The sequence below is a fragment of the Muscardinus avellanarius genome, assembly GCF_963383645.1.
Source record: "Muscardinus avellanarius genome assembly, chromosome: 7".
Classification (NCBI taxonomy): Eukaryota; Metazoa; Chordata; class Mammalia; order Rodentia; family Gliridae; genus Muscardinus; species Muscardinus avellanarius.
In genome coordinates, this window is record NC_137793.1 from 41,435,658 (window position 1) to 41,458,935 (window position 23,278).

Below are 23,278 nucleotides of genomic sequence, written 5' to 3' on the forward strand. Positions count from 1 at the left end.
GGGATGATCCAGGATGTGGTTTTCAATTAGTAAATGGTGCGATTGAAGCAGAGAGTGACCCTCCTCTGTGACACTCAGTGCTCCCAGGAATCCACACAGTCTTCTTCACATGTTTCTAAGTTGGCAGCTACTTCTACTTCTTAAACACTTGGCCTTAACCTGACCAAGGCCCTAGTTCAGTTTCTATTTTTAAAAGCACCATTCTAATGAAAACGTCCCTGCCCTGAATTAAGCTGGGACTGTGAATTTCACCACTAGCTAGAGCTGTTATATCATAGAGTTTAGGTTAATTTGGTAGATATCGATTTTCTTGTCTACAACTCTAAAACTTGATTCGGCCTCCTTGAGCCATGTAGGATTTCTACCTGGGCTGCAGATGAGGGTAAAATATCCCGTGGAGAACTCCTTCAATAACCACATTTGGAAAATCTGAAAAACAAAAGAAAATGGCTTTTGTTACATGCATCAATAAAAGAGAACTGCATCTTGTAGACTCTAACAAGGCCAGGCCCATCACAGCTTAGGAATCTGCAGCGGGTGCACTTTGTCCCGGTTCGAGCTGCGCGTCACTCACGCTGCTCAGCCCCGCGCCATTCTCGTGTACCACCAGGCTGCAGGAATGTGCGGCCAGATTTGTAGCTTATTGATTTCAGAGATGTTCTAATGGTTAATGCTGCTAGGGCCCAGCTCTTTATCTGAATGTTTTCTCACAAGGAAGATGGATTACACTGGCAATTCAATTTCTAACAAAATCTCAATATACTTGAAGGAATTCCAAGATTTCTACTGGGAATACTTCACTGCAGTTTTTCCATTGTGGTTTACAGCAACATTTAGTCCAAGCTATCTTGAGCATACTTGTTCTATTACACTACAGAAAGATGGGGTGACAGGGGTACTATCTTTCTAACTTAAAAGTGCAAATATCCCACTAAAGCCGTCCTGTCAAATTTGAAAAATCAGCCACATTTTTGTAGGTGATTCAGAGAAGACTCAGAGGTGTGTTATACTGTACCATATTCCAGTTATCACTGCAGGTAAAATATGAATAGATAGCTTGACTGGGAGCCAATCTGTCTGATGGCTTAGATGCTCCTTAGGTTCTAAACTTTAATCTGTACATAGATGTATCCAGGAGCTACATTAAAGCGGAACACTTTAAATAAGTATATAGTTAATCCATCATCTCCAGGGTACCTACGATGTAAAACCATATACAAAGGGCTTGGGCTTCATCAGAGAATGAGGGAAGACTCTCTCAAGGACAAGGAAGAGGGAGTTAAGGGGCAGGCCATAGCAAAAGGGAGGCTGGAGGGCTCAGAAACCCACGTCGAGGCTGGCAGCAAGGGAGGAGGGCATGAGGAGGGCAGATGACAGAAGACACGAATTGTGCCTCTACCTGAAATGAAATGAGAAGCTACTTGAGCTAAGCGAGCAGGACCAAATAGCTGCCATTTGGAGAAGGGAAGTTTGAAATGGCAACTGGGAGCAAGGCGGTCAGTTCAATCAGCAGAGCAGTTCAAGAGAGAGACCCTGGTGCAGGGTGCGGAAAAGCAGATGGGCGCTAGCAAGTGGGGACATGCCTCAACGATGGATTAGATGTGACGAGTGAGGGAAGGGGAGAAGTCAGGTAACTCTTGGGTTTCTGGCTTGCATAACTGGAAGGTGGAGGGAGAAGACCCAGGGCGAGGGTAAAAGAGGTGATTAATTCAGTTTGGGACTTGCTGAATGTGAGAACCCTTGAGACACCAAGGGGAAGTTAAGCAAGTAGTTGGATGGAGTAACAAGTTCACTCAACAAATGATTGAGAAGCCTCTGTGTCCTGGATGGACACTGAGCAGCCATGTGACCACAGGTGAGTTGGCTAGCCTCTCAGGGTCCTTTTTAATAGCTGACTAAATTCCATAACAGCGCCTGCCTCATAGGTTGTTGGAAAACTGGTGAGTGCACAGAGCCGAGCCTGGAGCACGGTAAGTGTGGTTATTACTGCACAACGTGTCACGAGCCATGTCCTCCTCTTGCTACTGGAGTAGACGGCAATAGCAGGCCCTGTCTATGCCTGGGGCTCAAGTGCAATTGGGGAGGCAAGCAAATGAATAAAGAAAATATGTTTAAAAATATCTCTAGAGCTGGGCGTGGTGGCGCCTGTCTGTAATCCCAGTACTTGGCTGAGAAAGGGGGATCGCAGGTTCCTGGCAAGCCTCAGCTACTTAAGTGAGGCCCTCTACAACTCAGTGAGACCCTGTTTCAAAATAAAGAATAAGCTGGGCGTGGTGGCGCACGCTTGTAATCCCCGCGCTTGGGAGGCAGAGACAGGAGGATCGCGCAGGTTCCAAGCCAGCCGCGCGCGCTGGCTCAGGAGACCCTGTTTCCAAATGAAAATGTAAAAATAGGTCTGGGAGTGTAGCCCAGAGGTAGAAGGGCTTCCAGGAACCCCAGTACCACCAAAAATAAAATAAAGAATAAAACATAGGGCTGGGGGTGTAGATTGAAGGTAGAATGCCCCTGGGTTCAATCCCCAGTTTTATAAATGAATCAATAAATAATCTCTAAAATATTAAGTATTATATTTAGCATAGTAATGATACTAATAACAATAAACAGAGCTACTGATTTTCAACAAAATGCCCAAATGGGATACATTCCATGCAAATGGCACATATTCTTTTATCCTTTGCCATTCAAAATCTGAAACTCTATTTGAAGGTTAGTGAAATTATATCTTACACACATTTAGCTTAAATAGATTCAACTAAGATCAGCAAATAAAATAACTATGAATCATTCCGCAGAGCTGCTGATATGTTGGTAGTGTTTTGAAGGCAAAGAGGAAAAACAAAGCAGCGCACGAGCTAGACAGGGCGGGATGGGAAGGGGAGAGAGCCAGCGGAAGGACCCTGGAGGAAAGGCTGTGACCCAGGGGCCAGTGGGAGGCCCACGAGGCAGGCATCCAAGTGGTGGGAATGGAAGCGCTGCCTGTCCATCCAGAGCAGAGTGTGTACCAGAAGCCGGGGACTCCAGGGTGCACGTGATGGTGGTGGGCGTTGTTTGGGACCACTAATCTGGAGGAAGCAAATAGATATTCAGATAAAAAGTGAAAAGGATGAAGGGATTTTAGAACAAGGCCTACCAACCAGAGACCAATGATAATGTAAATGGGCTTTTACCTCTCTCCCTTTCTTTCTCATTTATTTCATTTCAAACTTTGATGTTGGCCTCACTGTAGCCTGGATGAAATGTCTGCTGATTTTCTGGCCTCTCCAACTAGCTGTGAGTTCCAGGCATGGGCAGGGCCCGTTATTAACTTTTATTTCAGTTTTGAGGACACAGGATGTATTAATATCTGTACTTATTGTGTACCATTCTTGGTTATGTGAGGTTTGTTTCATTCACCATTTTAATACAATGTCCATTTCTGCATGGATTACTCAAAAAACTTCCATTACTTATAAAACTCTCCTTGCCCTTGTTTCCCATTGAGAGGTAATGAGAAGGAATATGATTTGGGGTAAGGGTTGCTGTGATTTTTATTGGTTTTCATTTATTTAGTGACAATTTATTATAGACAGACATGGTGGTTCATGTCTGTAATCATAGTACTTGGGAGGCCGAGACAGAAGGATAACAGGTACAAGGCCAGCCTCAGCAATTTGGCAAGACCCTGTTTTAAAATAAAAAGTAAATGGGTCCAGGGGTGTAATGTCCCTGAGTTCAATCACAAGTCTCAAGAGGAAAAAAAAATATTGTGAACAACAACAACAACAACAACAACAACAACAAAAATTGACTGGGTGAAGAAGAAGCTCCTTTGGAGAGAACACTGGCAAAGGCTTAGGAACTGTGATACTCAGCCTAAGGCCCAGGAGATAAGAGATCAACCATGTACAAACCTGAAAATGAAGGGAGGAAAGGCAGAAGGAACCTAGTGGGGAAAACTTGCACATATGAGGCCCAGAAAGAATTCCAGGACGGTGGGGACAGAGCTTATGAGGAGGTCCTGGTGAATGAGGCAGACCACAGGCACCTGGCAAACCTCAATGGGAGTCTATTTTCGATGGAAATACGGTATTGTGCCTCAGCTGCATACTGGGTAGTGAAGACCATTGAGCAAGGAGGAGTTTATTTAAAATATAGTGTAGTGAGAAGAGCCTTCAGGTGAGACGCCAGAGACTGGAAGGAGAGTGGAAATCCAGGGAGACATCATGTGAACGAGGGGGACGCGGTGAACACCTAAAACTAATGAGAAGCAGAGCAGGATGAAGAATGAAGAGATGCCATAGGGTGTAGCCACACTGAGCTCATGGGGGGACTACAGAAAGAGTTGTTCTGAATTTTCGGAAAACATAAAAATGAAGAACAAAAAGTACATGGTTTTCAATCTGTTAAGAGGGCACTCTCTTGACTTCTAATGCCCAGAGAGAAGAAAATAATAGTTGATTATTAGTATTTTATGAGAGAACGTTTTAGGTGTAAGAACCTTAAAGACAGGCATACCTCTGACATTGTATGTGTGTGTATTTGGGGGATGAGTATCTGCAAATATAGTTTCATATTCAATATACCTGGAATAATATCTTGCTAAGAGGTCTCATTATACAAGACTGTAATGCAAGTCAAGTTTCTCTTTAAGTGTTAAGGATGTACAAGAATAGACCTTTTGTATAATACTTCTAAGATAACAGGAATTTAATTTATGAAACTGAGTCAAAACTAAAAAAAAAAAATATATATATATATATATATATAGATGGACTGGCCTTCCTATGCCAAGTTCCATCTATTAAAAATTCGGGTATATCCATTTACTCTCAAAGAGGAATTCCATTTTTTTGAAGTCTTCATCCACATGACCAACAATGCCCACTTATTGATCTTTCTAGGTTCACATGTCTCCCTTGCCGTTTCTTCCACAAAGGCTCCTCTTGTTCTTGATGGTGAAGGCAGGTGTGCAGCAAATGGTAGGTGCTGCTTAATAAGATGAATCAGATTGAAGGGTCATAAAGTATCTTCCCTTTTCCATTAAGTAACTTGGCTATTCTTGTCCACTCTCTACATTTCTGAAGGGGTTTGAGTTATGTGCATGAAATATCTAAACATAATACCTAGAAAAAGTACGTATGGAGTTTTTCTTGTTTTTTTTTTAATTTTTTTTTATTTTGGTGGTACTGAAGGTGAAACCCAGAGGCTTTCTACCTCTGGGCTATACTCCTAGACCTATTTTATATTTTATTTGGAAACAGGGTCTCACTAAATAGCTGAGACTGGCTTTGAACCTGTGTGATCCTCCTGTCTCAACCTCCCAAGCACAGGGGTTACAAGCGTGCGCCACTACGCCTGGCTGAGTTATTTTTTTAAGATAGTAAGAATACTTTACAAAACACTGCCTATTTTATTTAACATAGGTTAAGTATAACATTTAAACATATCATCAATGACTAAAACATGCATATTTGTTAATCATGGAAAGCAAGTACTTAAGAGATGAAATTATTCTTTACTGAAAAGATTCTGTAAGAAAAGCACCTATTTTAACTTGAAAGGGCTAGGGGTATAGCTCAGAGGTAGAACACGCCTGGGTTCAATTCTCAGTACAAAAAAAATCAGAAAATCAGAGAGCTACACACACACACACACACACACACACACACACACACACACACACAGAGGCAGGGTCGCTAGACAGAACAGGGCAGTGTCCTTGCCACCTTTCTCTCAGCTGACAGCTAAGTGGGCGATCAGAGCACCCTTGCTGAAGACAACAGCCCTTTTTCTCTCGCTAATGATAAGGTTTTATTGTCAGAAACAAGGAATGCTTTCAGTGGATCATTTATCTATCACTCTCTAGTTGGTATGCTATTTAGTAACTCTCAGAAACAAAGGTATGATAATACCTGCCTTGTTTATTTCATAAAGGTTGTTAAAAAAAAGTTAAATGAGATAATGTGTAAGAGACAGTAGAGAGAACTACACAAGAGAACACTAATTTTTAAGGGACTCTGGGGAATTTGAATTTCATAGCACAGAAAAAGCACTTAGGCTAAAATATTGATTACAGTTACAGTTAAATCAATTAACTGTGTCTAAAATATACAACTTTAAAAATATAGAACATATATTTGACTATCAAAGATGCTACAATCTAAATGGAATTGGAGATACACCTGCCATGTCTATGCACAGCTTTGGGGAAGAAGCACTTTTAAAAAAGGAATAGAGCCTTGAATTCAAATGCTTGCAATTGGGTAAAAACAAGCAGAGGCTCAAATAACACTATTGAAAAAATTAAAGATGATGAGTATCCTTCCCCCTCGCTCTCTTCTTACTCTAATTCAAAACAGCCTGGTAAGAGAGAAAGAAAAATTACATTTCTTCTCGAAAGGCTGGCCCCAATTAAAATTCTAAATGTCTCTTACACCAAGAGCACTGGTTTATTGGCAGATTATTAAGCCCTGGACCAATGTCACTCTGTTAGACCTGTATTAAAAACGTGGTTTATGTGGTGCAGGGTCAGATCAGTAAAGAGCTGTTAGCAGATGACAGGTTTGATTACCGCTGGCTGCAGGCAAGACGTATGGATCCCTGAGGAACAGCAGCACCGGCTGGTGGGACAGTTTGCTGGAAAGGTCGAGAAGAGGCATGTCAGCATCAGGGGACAACGGTAAACAGAAAACACTACAAACTAGCTTTGAGGGGATCAAACTGCTTTGTGGGGCTGGCTCAAGGTTTATGTATCTTATGGTGGGGTAAATAATAGAAACACAGAATGGATGGCACTGCACTCATCTTCTAAACATTTCCTTGTGGAATTGGAAGCAGATACACAGTCTGTACAATAAATCATTACTGAAAAGTGCTTTCTTAAAAATCTGGTAATATGATCACAGATAAAACTGTACTCTGATTACATATATGGAACAATGCAGAGCTCTGAATTTTTCACTCCTTATTATAGCTGGCCACTCCTCCAACTCCCTATCAAATATAATCTTAAAACCAATTTACGACAAAGGTCTTCAAGAAAAATGTATCTTTAAAGCCTTATACCGCAAGTAATTAGACATTTAACACAACCACAGTCCTCTTGGTCTGTGTAACTCCTGATTAACCAGTATTAGTTCTTACCTTGATTCTTCAGATTCTGTCTCATCAAAAGATCTAAAGTGTTTGTAAAAGAAAAGGAAAAGAAAAAGAATACGCTGGGTTAATGCTTACATCAACAAAGGCAGTATTCTTAGAGCACTAAATTAGAACACATTTAAAAAATGTTGTGATTTGTACTGAGCCTCAGCATGGCTGATAAATCAATCTGAGAAGTTTAAGAATGGAAGAATCTTGGATTTCTATTGTCCTGATGATCACCTATAAAGCCCAAGGTTTCATTACTATTTTTGAGCTTGTACACTAGAGAGCGGATTCCATTCACTGTCGCTGCTAATGACACTATTCAAGATACAACAACATATATAAATCTAACTTCCAGCAAATATACACACACAGGTTGGAACTGAACACACTGAGGACAGATTATTTGGTAAGTGGATATAATTTTGGCTGGGGCGAGTGGCACATGTTCCTAAGTGAGCAGTCTGTGAGGAGTTGAATGTGACTTTGAGTGTGAATGGCTCAATCATCTCATAGTTAGTGTAGCTTATTCAGGCAAGTCTGGTGGCAGTGAGAAAATGGATAAAAGCCTCTCCATGCTGGGATCTGTGTCAGCTTCTTTCTCTGTAAATGCATTTGCTCTTCAGGATGTTGATAACTTCCTTTTTTCCCTTAAATATTTTGGTACTGGGGATAGAACCCAGGGGCGTTCTACCTCCGAGCTACAGCCCAGCTCTCTTTTTATTTTGAAACACTAATGTTCTGAGGACCTCTCTTCGGCAACTTAGCTAAAGCTGGCCTTGGACTTGCAATCCTCCTGTCTCAGCCTCCCGAGTACTGAGATTACAGGCACGCAGCACCACATCCAGCTGCAACTGCCTTCTAAGGCTAGCTCGGCCCAAGTCATGTGCCCATAGCTGGACAAGTGTGGCTTGTTTCAGAGTTAATTCTGCAGAAGAGTATTTTTCAACTGTGGTAATATTGAATCTCTGGTTTCTTGGCAGACAGTGATTGGGGTCTGCAGCCCAACCATTGGAATTTCCTGAGGGATAAGCAGTAATGAAGAAAGAACAGTGGGGAAAGAGAGATCACATTGGAAAGCTTGGGTTCTGCCAGTACCAGGCAAAAGAGCTCAGGAAAGGCAATTTCGATGCCTGTGTTTGCACAACTATAAAATGAGGGAAGATGGAACAGAACATCTCTAAGGTCATTTGCAGTTTTCAAATCACATGAAGATGTACACCAAGGGGATATGTGGCTCAAGTACCACAAATAAACATATTGTTCATAAACGGGATAGATTTCATAATTCCCATTATGTAAACTCTCTCTATGCAACAGCACAATTTAAAAGGTCGGTTTTTCACATCTAAACAGGAGTTACTGGGCTATGGCCATTTGGCAGCAAGATGGGAATGACAACCTGGGAAGAATTCCTCTGACCACAAGCAGGGGGCAAGCGAGTGCTGTCCCAATGAGACACTGGGTGTGGTCTGCCTGGCCCTTGGGGCACCACTCTGGGATATATGTTAGGGCAGTTATTAAAGAGTAACTTAAATGATATTCCTAATATGTAAACAACAGTTCTTACCCACAACTTTCTGCTTTTGGTAGAGAAGGCAAGTGTCTCACATTGAGGAAATCAAGAAAGAGCTTGGGAAGTTCTTCATTTTCTAAAATGACAGCCTATAGGAGCAGAAAACAGAATTTAAAAACTGAATTTTGCCAGGCAATCAATCAAAGGAACTATATCAAAAAGTCACAACTGTCCATCAAAGTTCTTCCCAGCAACCTTCCTCATGATCAGTATGAGGAGTGGTCCCCATTTTGCCCACCAAGAACTCACATGGACATACATGCTGTCGCACTTTCTCCATTCATCTAGCTGGTGTTTACAGAGACTGAGGGACAAGGCAGTGGGGAACCAGGTGCATATGGTCCCTGTCTTCACAGAGATTCCAATCTGGCGTGAATAATTCAAAACCTGAGCATATCAATAATACTGCTGATACTACAAATTAAATTTCCTTACAGAGTGATAAAGAGGTGTGAGATACAAATATATACACGCACACATTTCCATTAGAGACCACTACTATATAGGAAATGCTCTACATAGTTTTCTGTTTAACTGAAAGATTTAGTTGAACCTTAGTAATCACCTGTGTCGGCATTAGGATCAACTGACAATTATTGCTATGTGGGCAGTTCCACTTAAAGGGTCAGTAACAACTTTACCACTAAGTATAAATCAGTGTATATACTGAAAAAATTTATAGAGTTCTTTCATTTAAGGAGCTCTGCTAAATATCTGACATAATGGCATAACTTTGTAAGTACTCAGAGATCCAAATTATGCAGTCTCAAGAAGTCTGATGGGTGAACTACACAGTGCATCTCATATCTGTGCATTTTTAAAAGATCCTGACAGAGAATGAACACTGACTGCCTATTTTATACCTCCTCGTGTTTTTCTCTCCTAAAGATTATGGGAGAAATGCAGCAGAGATAATAGTCTCTGGAATTAATAAAACCATTCTAAAGAGTCCTTTTTATTATTATTTTTGTGTGTGGGAGACTGAGGATGCAACCCAGGGGCATTCTACCTTTGAGCTATACCCCCAGCCCTAATTTTTATTTTTTATTTTGAAACAGGGTCTCACTGAGTTGCAAAGGGCCTCACCAAGTAGCTGAGGTTGTCTGCGAACTGAGATCTTCCTGTCTCAGCCTCCCGAATGCTGGGATGATTAGTGTGCGCCACCATGCCCGGCTAAGAGTTCTTTTTCTAATTTATCATATATGGGTAAGTTTCCCCCCAATAAGAACATTTTGTTTAAACAACAATAATGGTATATGCCAGTACTTGGGAGACTGGGACAGGAGGGTTGCAAGTTCTAGGATAGCCTCAACAACATTGCAAGACTCCCAGCAACCTAGTGAGACTGATTCAGAACAAGGCTGAGGACGTAGGAGATGGAATGCCCCTGGGCTCAATCCTCAGTACCAAAGAGAGAGAGAGAGAGAGAGAGAGAGAGAGAGAGAGAGAGAGAGAGAGAGAGAAAAGAAGAAGAAGAAGAAGAAGAAGAAGAAGAAGAAGAAGGAGAAGGAGAAGGAGAAGGAGAAGGAGAAGGAGAAGGAGAAGAAGAAGAAGAAGAAGAAGAAGAAGAAGAAGAAGAAGAAGAAGAAGAGAAAGAAAGAAAGAAAGAAAGAAGGAAAGAAAGAGAGAGAAACTGATGGAAGAGAATCCATCTACACAGCTGATTAGTGACAGCTATGTGAGGTGATACTCAAGCTACACAGCAAAAGACAGTCAGGTCAAATTCTCCACAACTTGTAAGCCCACAGATCTATAATATCTTGGTGTAGCTGTAATGTACACATTGAATTGCCCCATTCCTCACAAGGGTTTGGAATCCTGTTACCCCTTTCAGGATATACAAAAGCAGTGAGCAATTGCCAGTCCTGCCACGCTGAGCTCCTTAGCACCCATCCCTCCTGCTACCAGTCCCTGGAGAGCCAGTGCTGTCTGGGGCTGGCAGAGCCCACTGTGCCATGAGAGAATAAAACAAAGGTGACTGGGAATGCTACTTTATTCATTAAATAAATACCTACCGGGCATTTGTTATATAAGGCACTGGGATATGGGTCCAGTGGAGTGGGAGCCAGTAGAGAAGCCTAGCGATAAACACGCACGCACACACACGTATGTACACATACATGCACACATACACATATGTGCACACACACTATGTATACTTAGAGGACAGTGATATAGAATCAAAATACTTAAATACTTTCTATGCATTTATCCATGTATATAATATTTAATCTCTCCCTGATTATAAAAATAGAAAAATAAAAAGCTCAGAAAAAAATTTTAAAAAGCCTGCCCAGAGTCATAATTTCAGCTAATTTCCTTCAATTTATTTGGTGTTCACCTACATTTTTATCTATCCAAGAGGATGTTTTGGGTGCCCAGATGTCATTATTTCAGTGTCTGGTACTTAGAAGACTTAGAAATTATCACACATACAAACCTCCACTTGTATCCTGCCAGGACACAAGTTTTAATGGTTATCAGGTTGTTTCTGATACCAGTTTAAGAGGATAATACAATACCTATTTGAATAATAAAGCTTAATGTTTTAACAAATATGAAGATGTTCAACGGGGCAATAGTTTTCATTATCTGTACAAGTGGTAACTTTCAGATCTAAAAAAGTGGGGGAGGGTACAACATCCTTATCTCCACCCCCACCTTTTTAAAATAAATTAAATCAATAACAAGTGTGGGACACTTTTAATGACCTGAACTACTTAATTTCCAAGATCTTTAGACATGTCATCCATCACTGCAGTATGGAGGAAGACATCTCTTGAGTGTTCAGGGGGTTACTTTGGTTTTATTAATGCAAGATTTAGGGAATTTTAACAAGGTGAATTGTTTATTTGCCTTGACAGATCGGCTTACAATGCACTGGCTACATCTACAGCATGATCATTAATGACAAAAGACAGGCAAAAAGCTGTTTACACTGCAACACAGGGACAGGAATTGATACTGCTCAGCCTCCTGGCGTTCTTCAAATAGATGGACATATTGTTCCAGGTAAGATATACTGGCAAAAGGGAACACAGGGAACGCCAAAATCTTGTATTTACTTTTTCCCTGAAAATTGTTGATGAATATTTTCCAGAAAACAATGACTGAATTATTTCTCATTATTTACAGTTATAAAGAAGGCAGTACTGGGAGGGGGTGCTGTTAGTTAAGTATTCAGTTTTGGGGGGCGGGAATATTTCCCAAACTCTGTTAAGAAAGCTTGTATGAAAGAAATTAATGCTTAAGTCCAAACAGAGATAAAGGGTAATAGAGAGAATTCACCTAATTTAATATAATATGTACAAGTGAAACGACCGTCATTAATAAGCACAGAGATTCAAAAGAAGATTTAAATCAGTAGAACCAAATCTTTTAGTTCATAAACACATGACCTCACTCAGGAGAGACTGAGCAGGGGTGTGGGCCTCACAACTGCTCTACAAACATATTCTTTATTTCTTGAAAGATTATTGCTCTGGAGGAACCACCCTTTTCTTTCTTTCTTTTTTTTTTATTTGGTGGTACTGGGGTTCCTGGAAGCCCTTCCTCCGGGCTACACTCCCAGACCTATTTTTACATTTTTATTTGGAAACAGGGTCTCCTAAGTCAGCGTGCGTGGCTGGTTTTGAACCTGCGCGATCCTCCTGTCTCTGCCTCCCAAGCGTGGGGATTACAAGCGTGCGCCACCACGCCCGGCGGAACCACCTTTTCAAAGCGGTACACTGGCTCATCCTACACGTTTGGGACCCTCCACCAAATTAAATCACCTATCTTTATTTCACATCGAAGCTATTTTTTAGAAAATCACATTTCTGAAGCTCCAACCTATTTCTGCATTGTTTTAGATTGCTTACCTTTGTCTTTTGTTAGTCTCCAATGGCTAGTCATCTTTGTTCTTTAGAGAGGCAGTGTGGGATTCGGAGTATGTGGGTTTTGCAAGTCTTGTGTTCAAATTCTTTCTCTACCTCAAAGGGAGTGAAATATGTCTAAGAGTTTCTGGTACACAACTGGCATTCAAAAACTGTTATTTCTTTTCCCTTTGGGTATTTTTGTCCTATCAATCATTGACGACTTATTCTGCCCATTTTGGAAGTCTGAATTATTGTCCATCTAGTGAACAGCTCTTCTTCGTCCTCTACGATTCATAGACCCATTTGAAACGTGATAAAAGCTGATCATCCTGTTTGCAGAAAAAAATATTCATACATATCTAATTGTGCTGAGGCTGTAGGCTCTCAGATGGCATCACAGTGCTGGGCACAATTATTTGGCCAGGAACATGACACCCAAGTGGGCTTGTGCTAAAAGTCCACTCCCCAAGGGGCAGGCTGACCTTCCTGTCTTAGTTTTCTACTTTGTCAATTAGAACCCTGCTGGAGAGTGTGCCGCCTTGCTATGAGAATTCATTAATGTTTTCAGCTCTGGAATACAGTTGGAAATATTTGTCTGGCAGTGAGGCTGTATGGAAAAGGATTCTTTCTGATAGACTAACATTTGCTACTTCACTACTTTTAGAAAGTGGCTCATGTTCATGATTTCTGTGTCATCTACAGATATGAAAAAATGAAAAGCCAACATTGGGGAGGGTGCCTAAACTTGACAGAATCTTATAGAAAATATGATTTTCAACTCTTTTATTGCTGGACCAGAGTACAGCTGATGTGCATTAGTCTACCTCACCTGTCAAGATTGTGGGCCTGCATCCAGGCTATCTAACTGACGGCCTAGTGACTCTGGTGGCGAGTTCTGATGTTGCTCACCCCATTCCTGTGTGTGTGTCGGGGAGAGGAAGCTGGCATGTGTGGCCTGGCAACTAACCTACGCAGAACCAGTTACCCAGGGGTGAGAGAGCATGGCTACATATGTGCAAGTGCTGTGGCTCTCAAGTGTAGGTAGGCAAGAAGTGTTGGTTCCACAGGCATCAAATGAATTGAATAATCCCTACATTCCAATTTAGTGCAATATGATAAAACCCCCAAAGAAAGAGAGAGAAGAATAAACTTGAAAAGAAATTCAAATTTGGCAAGGTCATTCAATAGTGGGTCACAAGCATGGAATGAGACAGTGGAGGGCCCAGAGGAAAATGATCTTGAAGTTAGCTAACCATTCAGTGAAGGAGAGTAGCCCCTGGCTATCCAACATGTTCAAAGCTACTAGAACAAAAGGAATGTATGTTCCAACCAAGTGAAGAAGTCTCTCTCCAATCGAACTTTGTATAATAAAACCATCAGGAAGAGTAGGCTCCAGACACCTTAGGTTCCTCTGACACATGTGCAGATGGGAGAGAGGCTATAGATTACCAGAAAATGCAAGAAAAAGTTTTACATGCAATTAATCACTTAGGAATATATATAGACTAAAAATTATTATTAAATTACACAAGAAATGGAATTAAGTTATATGTGATATACTGTGTAACACACTTTGATATTATTACATCCAACTCAATAATAAAATTGGACAATTAAATATACCTTGTGAGAAGCAAAAGAAAAGAAAATTTATGTTCTTTATACAATGCTACTCAATTTCATAAGAATAAATAACTTTCATTATAAGGAGTAGAACAGATACTCTTTTAGAAATATAATTTTAAAAGATAAATGGGAAAAAAACACTCATGATCTACAAAAGCATTAACGAAATCATAGCCAGAATGGGCAGAAAAACATCATTGCTCTAAGCAGCACCTGCAAGCTCAGTGTTTACTCCAGGAGAAATATCTTTTTTTATTGAAAAGGTGCAATTATCATCATGTAACACAAATCACAAAATCCCGATTTTTCTCCCTTATCAGCTTTATAAAATCATGTTCCCAAAGGATGCCATTGATTAGTTGCACATGTTCTTTCTGTGACATCCTAAATACTTAATTGTCAGTTATCTTTTCTTCTTCAGCACGTAAAATGTAGTCACAAAATTACAAAGGGACTTGTTCTGCCTTAACCTCCGCGAGATGCCATCATGCAGCAGAAAACACTGGTAAAATATCACAGGGTAACGCTGTCCGACAAGGGAGACATATAAACACTGTAATGATTTCCCACGAGTTTCCATTTTAGAAAATTGTCACTAAGGCGAGCATAAACGGTGACACATCTCCACTGAGGACACGGTGAAATCGAACGCTGGCATTCTAGTTAGGTCCAAACCTACCCAGCAGCCAATTATAACAGGAACAGAACATCTTGTTGAAAACTTGGACAAGACCACTTTGCTAACCTTCCACAATCACCGTACAAGGCTGCATTGTTTTCACTGATTTGATCCTTTTATTCGTTCAAAACATTAAATGCACACTCACATGCTTTTCCCGTTGTCCATCAAGGTTGCTATAAACTGCGGGGAACTTTCCTGTCACAAAAGCCAGGGCACTGAACCAAGTCAGAAGGCTTAGAGGAGTCCTTTAAACCCCTTTCCTATTCCATCTAGTTTGGTTTGAAATGTCTGATTTGGGGGCGACAAAGTTCACTGCGACAGTTTTTCCTTTCTTCACCACAAAAGATGCTCCATACCCACTTCAGAGGTGCTGCTAAGAGCAGGGAGGGAAGAAAATCAATACCTCCTCACTGCAGCAAGTGGGCTGCATGACACTGCCCACAGGGACCCCAGCACTACCAAGGAGGTGCTGCAGTTCTCGGGCTCACACCCACACACCCCTCAGCACTTGCACACATTTCACAAAACGAGCCACAGCAAGGTGAGCAAAGCCAGCCAGTAAACAGACGCAGGAAGGATAATGACCATCTGAAAAACAAAAACCAGATGTGCTTCCAGAGGACCCATGGCACATGCATCCTTTGTATGCATGACACCATTTCCAAGGTGTGTCGACCCTGTGCCTTGGTAAAAGCTGCTCTACTCAGAGAATTTGAGCAGACATTTGCTAGGGTTTCAAAGGGCTTTACAGTCTATGTTGCAAGAAATCTGAGGACCTGCACTAAATGCTGAGTGCTCAAACGGGCCTATTTAAGGAGCAAAGAATCTGTGTAAAGAAATAATGTAATTTGCCTTAAGAAGATTTAAAAAGAAAAAAAAGAATATCATTTTTTATAGTGGCTAAAGAGATATCCACTTTCTTTTTAGGCTATTTTAGTATCAAAACTTATGCTCTATGTGTTTCTGGATTATTTTTTCATATAAAATGTTATTCTCTAATAAGCACAAAGACAGTGCTGAGGACACAATGTTTAGCCAATAAACATGGTCTTGCCCTCCTAGGGCTTACCATCTGGTGGGGAAGATGGATGGCGTTCAAAGAATTATAATAAATGAGCGTGAAACTGCAAACTGAGTTAGCACCTTGAAAGGAAGTAGCTAGTCTCCTTGATCATTAGTAACAGAGAACCCTAATTATCTCTCAGGGTGAAGAACAACTTCCCTGGAGAGGTGACCCCTGAGCTGAGTTGAGTGAGGCAGCAAGGGTAAAGGGAATGGGGTATCCCAAACACAAAGCATAGCTTGTTCCAAGGCTGTGGAAGGTATAAGCATGATAACAGAGAAACTGGAAGGTGGCCAGAGAAAATAATGAAGCTGGCCAATAAAATGGGAGAATAAGCTGGAGAGGTTGGGTGGGGCTTCCACGTCACAATTGCTGATGGGGCTTAGCTCTTCACACGTCCACACCCACTCGGGACGCCACTGACCTATGAAAAGTCCACTGAGCATGAACAGGACTTTATCTGTGGATCCACTGCAGGACAAGTTCAAGGTTGTCCTTCCTTGATACCGCTTGTGCTCCAAGGAAGGAAGCAAATCTCTGATCCTAGGGATACATTCAGCTTTGAGCCAATGATTACAATAATTTTCTAAATTGGGGTTTTGAGACTATTCAGGTACTGAACATAGAAGCTCTATACTCTCAGAAAACATTGTAAAGAAGCATGAGAAAACCTTTGTCCATGGTCAGTGGACTTTTTATAGGTCAGTGGTCTCAAAAGTGGCCTTGGACATATGGAAAGTTAAGCCCCATCATTAATTGTGACTGAGGAAAAAAATATCACAACTTATATTTCTACTTATTTTTTTAAGAAAGGCAGACTGCCATGTGCAGCGCCTCATATGGATGTGTCTCGAGTCTTGGAAGCTTGACTACCCTACATTCTCCTACAAATGGACCTTAAGAGCTTGTTTATAGGTTCTAGCAGGGGAGTGCAGTTACTCATAACCCTTGACCAAAGACCAGTCCTCCTCTATTCGGGGAAGGTCATTCTCTTCAACTGAGTGTGCAGCTTTGGGGGGTGCACATGGAGCGGTGAGGGAGGAAGGGGACACCCACCTAGCCAGTCAGATCAGCCGAATTAACTCTGGCCATCAATGGGGTGATAGAGGTTGCAACCAGATTGCCCTCACATCCTCTACTTATTTTAAATTACAAAAAAGAACAAAAATTTGTCTTTTCTAATGTTTAATGTGTGATTTTATAGTAGTACATATGTGACATTTATTATGAAATACACATAAGCTGGAATGTTATACTAATGATATATTGTCCTAGGCCAGTTGATCATACCTCTCATTAGAGAATGGTAGAGTTTCTAAGAGCTAGCAAGCCCCATCTGTCCAGCTCACACCACCTGCAACAGTCTATCCTATCCTCGTTCAGCCTTGCGCAGACCAGGTGAAGGTGCAGCTCTATTCCTGGAAATGCTTTCCTACCTCTTTTCAAACCACCAGCTCCAAGTTATTCTTCGAGTCTCAGCTCATGTGTTAGCTCCCTTGGCAAATGTTCCCCAACCCTCAGGTTTTTAATTATAGAATCATTTTTATGTGATGTGACAATTAATGCTGGGTTGAATCCTATTAACTTTCAACGATTTTAACCTACCAAATAGGGCAATTTTCATGTGGCTTATAATAAGGACAATATTTATTCAATGTCTACTCTATGTCAGGTTCTTAACCATATTTAACTCTCACAATACTATGAGACATTACCATTATCTAAATTCTACAAGTGAGGAATTTGGGGCCCAAAGAGGCTGAATTACATGTGCAGTTTCTCAGAAGGTGATGAGACAGTTGCTTTTAGAACCCATGCCTCTCAGTTCTGAACTACTATTCAAAATGATGCATGTATCCACTGATTCATTCATTCATTCTCCAGATATTTATTGACATTAATGCATGTACAACAGTGCCATGCTACATAGTTTAGTTTCTTATTGAGTTTTGTTAGAGTTTTTTTTTAATCTTTCCAATAATTTATGACATTTTGGTATTTATAAACCAATTTATGTCACAGATAAATTTAAGAAAGCCATTGAAATTGATGGATTTAACATATATTCTCAATTTTTCTTAGATTTTAAATTTTTCTTAACATCTCAACTAATTCTTACAATTATACAAGAACTTTCAGAAGTAAGGCAATAAATTCTATTAATCCTTCTTTTACATAAAACAAAAACAAAAACAAAAACTGAAAAGAAAGGAAAAGAAAAACAAAAGGATCTGGTCTCTTAATATTTTAAAACCTGCCTGACAACTAATGATCAGATCAATTTTTTTTAGCAAATGACTGGATAAAATCACTTCAAAGTCATATATTATGGCTGGAATGGAGATCTGCAGTAGAGCACTTGCCTAGTGTGTTCAAGGCCTGGGATCAACAACCAACACTACAATGCAATAAAATACAGTCATACTATACAATCTGCGAGATGTATATATGTTCTAAATAAAAATATGCCTCAACTATGCACCGAAGATAACAGCAGAATTTATAAAACACTTTCTTGGTAACTCAATAGGAAAAAAAAATTCTAAAAGTAGGTTTAAACTATCTACTTATCTGTAAGTCAAAGATAAGGTACTAATCTCTGACTTATGTTGCCAAGAAAACCAAAACTGATTTACTAATTCAAATTAGTAGTGAAGCACTGATTTATCATACAAATTATATTTATAATTTATAATACAAATGATAGAATATGGAAGTGCTATTTTATTTAAGAATAAATGGTAATCACAACTAGGCTTATAAGATGTTGGCTTGCTGGTAGCCTCAGGAGACAGGATTTTAATGAAAGATTTACAATTAACATAGCCATGAGTGTTGGTGCATTGATGGTTTTAAAGTGCTTGAAAATAATTTGGTCTCTCTAGTCCCTTACACATTCCTCCAACTGCCTAGTTTATTTCTCTGGTTTATTTAGCATTCTCTATATATTGTATACTTTGACCAAGCTCCAGTATAGCTGGATTTCAAGTTGTATAATTTAAATGGATTAGCCTTCCTAAGTATACATAATACTATCTGCTCTGGAATTAAGACACCATGTATGGGACTAATATCGTTTTTTAAAATAAATAACTCCGACATGATTTCATATTTTTCCAGTTGTAAACAGTACATCAGATTACTTAGGTGCTACAGTGATGCAATCAATATTTTAAATAAATTTAGGAGCTGGGTGTGGTGGTGGCACATGCATGTAATCTCAGCATTTGGGAGACTGAGACAGGAGGATCCTGGTTTGTGGCCAGCCTCAGCTACTACTTAGTGAGGTCCTTTGCAACTCAGTGAGACCCTGTTTCAAAATAAAGAATAAAAATAGGACTGGGGGTATAGCTCAGAGGTATAATGCCCCTGGGTTCCATCCCCAGTACCACAAAGAAAGAAGGAAAGAAAAGAAAAGAAAAGAAAAGAAAGGAAGGAAGGAAGGAAGAAAAAAAGAATGGAGGGAGAAAGAAATAAGGAATTTTAGGAACCCCTGATGAGTCAAGCTCATGATCAGTTCTTAGTGAAAATCCAGTGGGAAATGGCTAGAGAATGTGACAAGATACATAGAAAGTTCTTAGAGAAACAACACAAAAAATGAAAAGGAACCGTTGTGGAGATGACTCATAAGTCTATAGTTAAAAACAAATCTATATAGCAAAATAATAAAGAAAAGTGGGAGGAGACGTTTGGCTTCTTCACTGCAACAAAAAATATAGTCAAGGAGGAATTATTCATATACAACACACAGGAATGGTCAACAGCCCCAAAGGATGCCACCAAGAGAGAGAGAGCACAGTAGCAATAAAGATGGGACTGGCTTCATGGTCATGGCTGCCAATAACTGTACTGTTGGTCCAACTCGGAACCTGTTTTCTAAATCCATGGAAATAAAAATACTTTCTAACCCTTATCCCAAATCTAGAACTTAAGTAAATCCTCCATAACTTGGAGTTAAATTACAGATATATATTAAGGGTCCTCAACAATGAGCATGGACCCTTTTCTGGGAGTTTTCTAGATCACAGCAGTCTTTTCCTGATGGGCACCAGGTACCAGCAGGAAGTAGCCAGTGGGACTGTGTGGAACATCGGCATTCTCTGAATATTGTCCACTGCCGGAGGCCTGACACAGTGTCTACCCGCCATCCATTTTCCCCTTTTTTCTTATTAACGGAACATCAATTTTTGTCAGACTGTGTGGCAAGTTGTCAAGCTAAAACAAGCAAACAGGCATAAGAAAAGCCAATGAAAATAACATAAGCCCTCCCAATACTTCCTAGCTCCCTTGGCGTGTGACAAGGGTCTGGCCAGTAAGAGGCCAGTGGAAGTCTCTCACTGAGAAAGAGGCTTCCTTAAAGCTACTGGCCAGGCTCCATCAGTCCTCAGGTTTTGCTTATTTCTTCAAGCCCTTCCTCCCTTTTCTTGCATAATCTTGGAAATTAGCTGTAGGGCAAAAGAATAAAAACTTTCCAATTCTTGATAATCTTGAGCCAATGCGAAATCCCAATTACTTACCACTGTACTTCTCAATACTTGAGAGACACAATTTTAATTAAGACATCTTTTTTTTTTTTTTTTTTTGGTGGTACTGGTAGTGGAACCCAGGGGCTTTCTACTTCTGGGCTATACTCTCCGACCTATTTTTATATTTTACTTGGAAATAGGGTCTCACTAAGTTGCTGAGAGCCTCACTAAGTGGCTGAGGCTGGCTTCGAACCCGTGCAATCCTCCTGTCTTAGCCTCCCAAGCACGGGGATTAGAAGCATGTGCCACCACGTGTGGCTAGTTAAGTCATCTTATTGGGTTATCTGTGATAAATCACAAACTCCTACAGATATAGGCAACTTCTTCTGTAGATCATAAAGTCTTATTCATGACCCATGGAGCAGAGTACTGGGTAAAATACATAAAGTAAAATTAAATTATAACTATGTACTTACTTATCTACCTAGAAAATCCCCCAATTCTAATATTCTATTTTTAATTTACTTAGTACTAGTTAGAATATTTGTAAAACGGGAAAAAAGAAAAACAATTTTGATATTCTATTTTTAATTTATTACATTAGGAAGGTCTATGATATAAATAACATCATGAAAAATGAAAAAGCAATTAGGTTCACAAATACATTGCATGGTCTATAAAAAGTAAGGAAAAGACCAATACATGAAAAACTTGCATGCCTAACTCAGCAGGTACCATGAACACACATTATGAGACAGTAAAGAAATCAAGCACACAGTTAATGAGATGAGACTAAACAAAGAAAAATGTAAGCTGGTTATCTAGAAAAATCTCCTCCCAAATTGAGTCTTTTAAGCAAATCATAGATAGTATCCCTATGGAAATGGAGTGTTTCATTAAACTTATTTTTACAAAGGATTGTCCAAATCACAGTGGAATGGGCCACAGGGAATAGTTTAGCATTAGCTGGTAGAAGAAGATACAATTTTACTTTAATAGGTCTTTTTAATCACAAATTTTATGATCTTTTAATAGCTTTCTATTAAGAACAATTAAAGAGAGATAGCAAGGACTACACTAATATTCTAGCAGGTCAAAATGACTATATATCTATCTATATATAAAAATCTTCAAGTAGAAGTTTTACATCCTGAAGATCTTAGGTAAATTTGAGAGAGAAACAAACACTTATGTTTTAAAAAGAAAGAGGAAGCAGCAGCCATAAGACATGCCGCTGGTGTGTCAAGAGAAATTTTTGGATTCTTTCTCATCCCTGCCCATGGGTGTTTCTGGGAAGAGGTACTAAGAGATTAGGCATGGGGCTGGATGAAGGTTCAGAAGCACACAAAGGGAACACCAAAAGCCACACAGAGATCAGCACCTGACAACCCACAGACTATTATAGTTGGGCAGGCACACCATCTCAGTATCTACTCAGCCACCTTCATACCCAGCCTGTCCCAACTGTCCAAAGAGGGAGTCAAGGGAAGTACCTGGCAGTGCCTGGTAGGCATGCAGCTATTTCCTGCCAACACATCTCTCTATGCAAAGGTTCAGCTGGGTGTGATGAACTTAGGGCAGCCAATGATCAAATGAAAATGACATTTATTATTTCATAGTCAATTAGAAAATATAGGGAGGGAGTTTTGGTTTATAAGAATTGTGCAAACTGTATGTAGTTGTTATTAATTTTTGGCTAGTTTTTAGGCCCTCTATACTTCAACTTCTTCATCTGTAAATAGGCTCAGAGGTTGTAGTCAGGATGAAACAAGATTCATGTCTGCAAACTTGCTAGGGTGCCTGATACATGGTAATCTAGTAAATATAGATCATTATTAAAAGCAAAAATGAAAATTAATAAACACTTGGCACAATAATATAAACTACCATTACCATTAGTAGATGAACAAAAACAATCTACTAGAGAGGCTGAATAATTGGAATAGCTACTTTAAAGAAAGAAAACACTTTCTTAATGGTTTTACTTATATCACTCCTAACTTTTCTTGAAAAACACTTGAGTTTTGTATGTAATCCAATTATGCTTTAACTTCCTGGCTCCTTCCTGGAACAGGTCAAAGCAAGCATTTGTTCTACAGACATTTTTACACAGAACTCATTTAGCCAGATCTTTAAGGCACAATCTCATGGACCTGTAGGCTGAGCCATGACCCAGCTCTGCTTTACAAAGCCCTTCTGTGCACTGGTGTTGCCCCTCTTCTATCAGAGAAACCTCCAACCCACCAACCAGCTATTTCTTCTTTCTACTAGCTCCCTCTTTTTTTTTTCCCACCTTGTCCAGTTTAAGATTAATAATCTACTGATCTATCATCAGCTGATCCCCTGAACCCCTCCTTGTCCCCCTGCCCCACCCCCATGCCATCAGGCTGAATCCCAGCAGCCTATTCTTCATACCTCAAGCCCAGGTGCTAAACTCAGTGAGAAAACTTCACAATACAAACACACTTGTGATTACTTTCCTCTGTGTTATCTGGTTTTTATCCACTCAATTCTAGCTCCAGAGGGCAGAACCAAATGTGCCCCTTACCACCTTTCACTTTAGCTTCGAGCTCTTATCCTCACAATGCTGTCTGGCAATCTTAATACTTTTCCTTAAGGACTGTGGTTCTCAAGCCTTAGCCAGCATCTTGGTCATGTAGAGGGCTTGTTAAAGCCATTTTTTTTTTTTTCTGGTACTGGGGATGAAACCTAGGGGCATTCCACCTCCAAGCAATACCGCCAGCCCTATTTTTTTAGTCTTTTTATTTTTATTTTATTTTTTATTTTTTGGTGGTACTGGGGGTGGAACCCAGAGGCTTTTTACCTTTGGGCTACACTCCCAGACCTATTTTTTATTTTATTTGGAAACAGGGTCTCACTAAGTTG

The 23,278-nt window shown here is 40.1% G+C and overlaps 1 protein-coding gene across 1 annotated transcript in view; it reads right to left on the bottom strand.

Annotated features, from left to right (window-relative positions):
* Positions 1-361: 361 nt before the first annotated feature.
* SNX24 (sorting nexin 24) overlaps positions 362-23,278 on the bottom strand; it is a gene marked incomplete at both ends in the record, with an annotated part of 180,998 nt that continues 158,081 nt past the window's right edge. Inside the window, 4 exons of the mRNA XM_080699038.1 lie at positions 362-429; positions 6,551-6,615; positions 7,123-7,155; positions 8,693-8,787. Coding sequence (XP_080555164.1) covers positions 362-429; positions 6,551-6,615; positions 7,123-7,155; positions 8,693-8,787 — 261 coding nt within the window. The remainder of the gene's footprint in view (positions 430-6,550; positions 6,616-7,122; positions 7,156-8,692; positions 8,788-23,278) is intronic.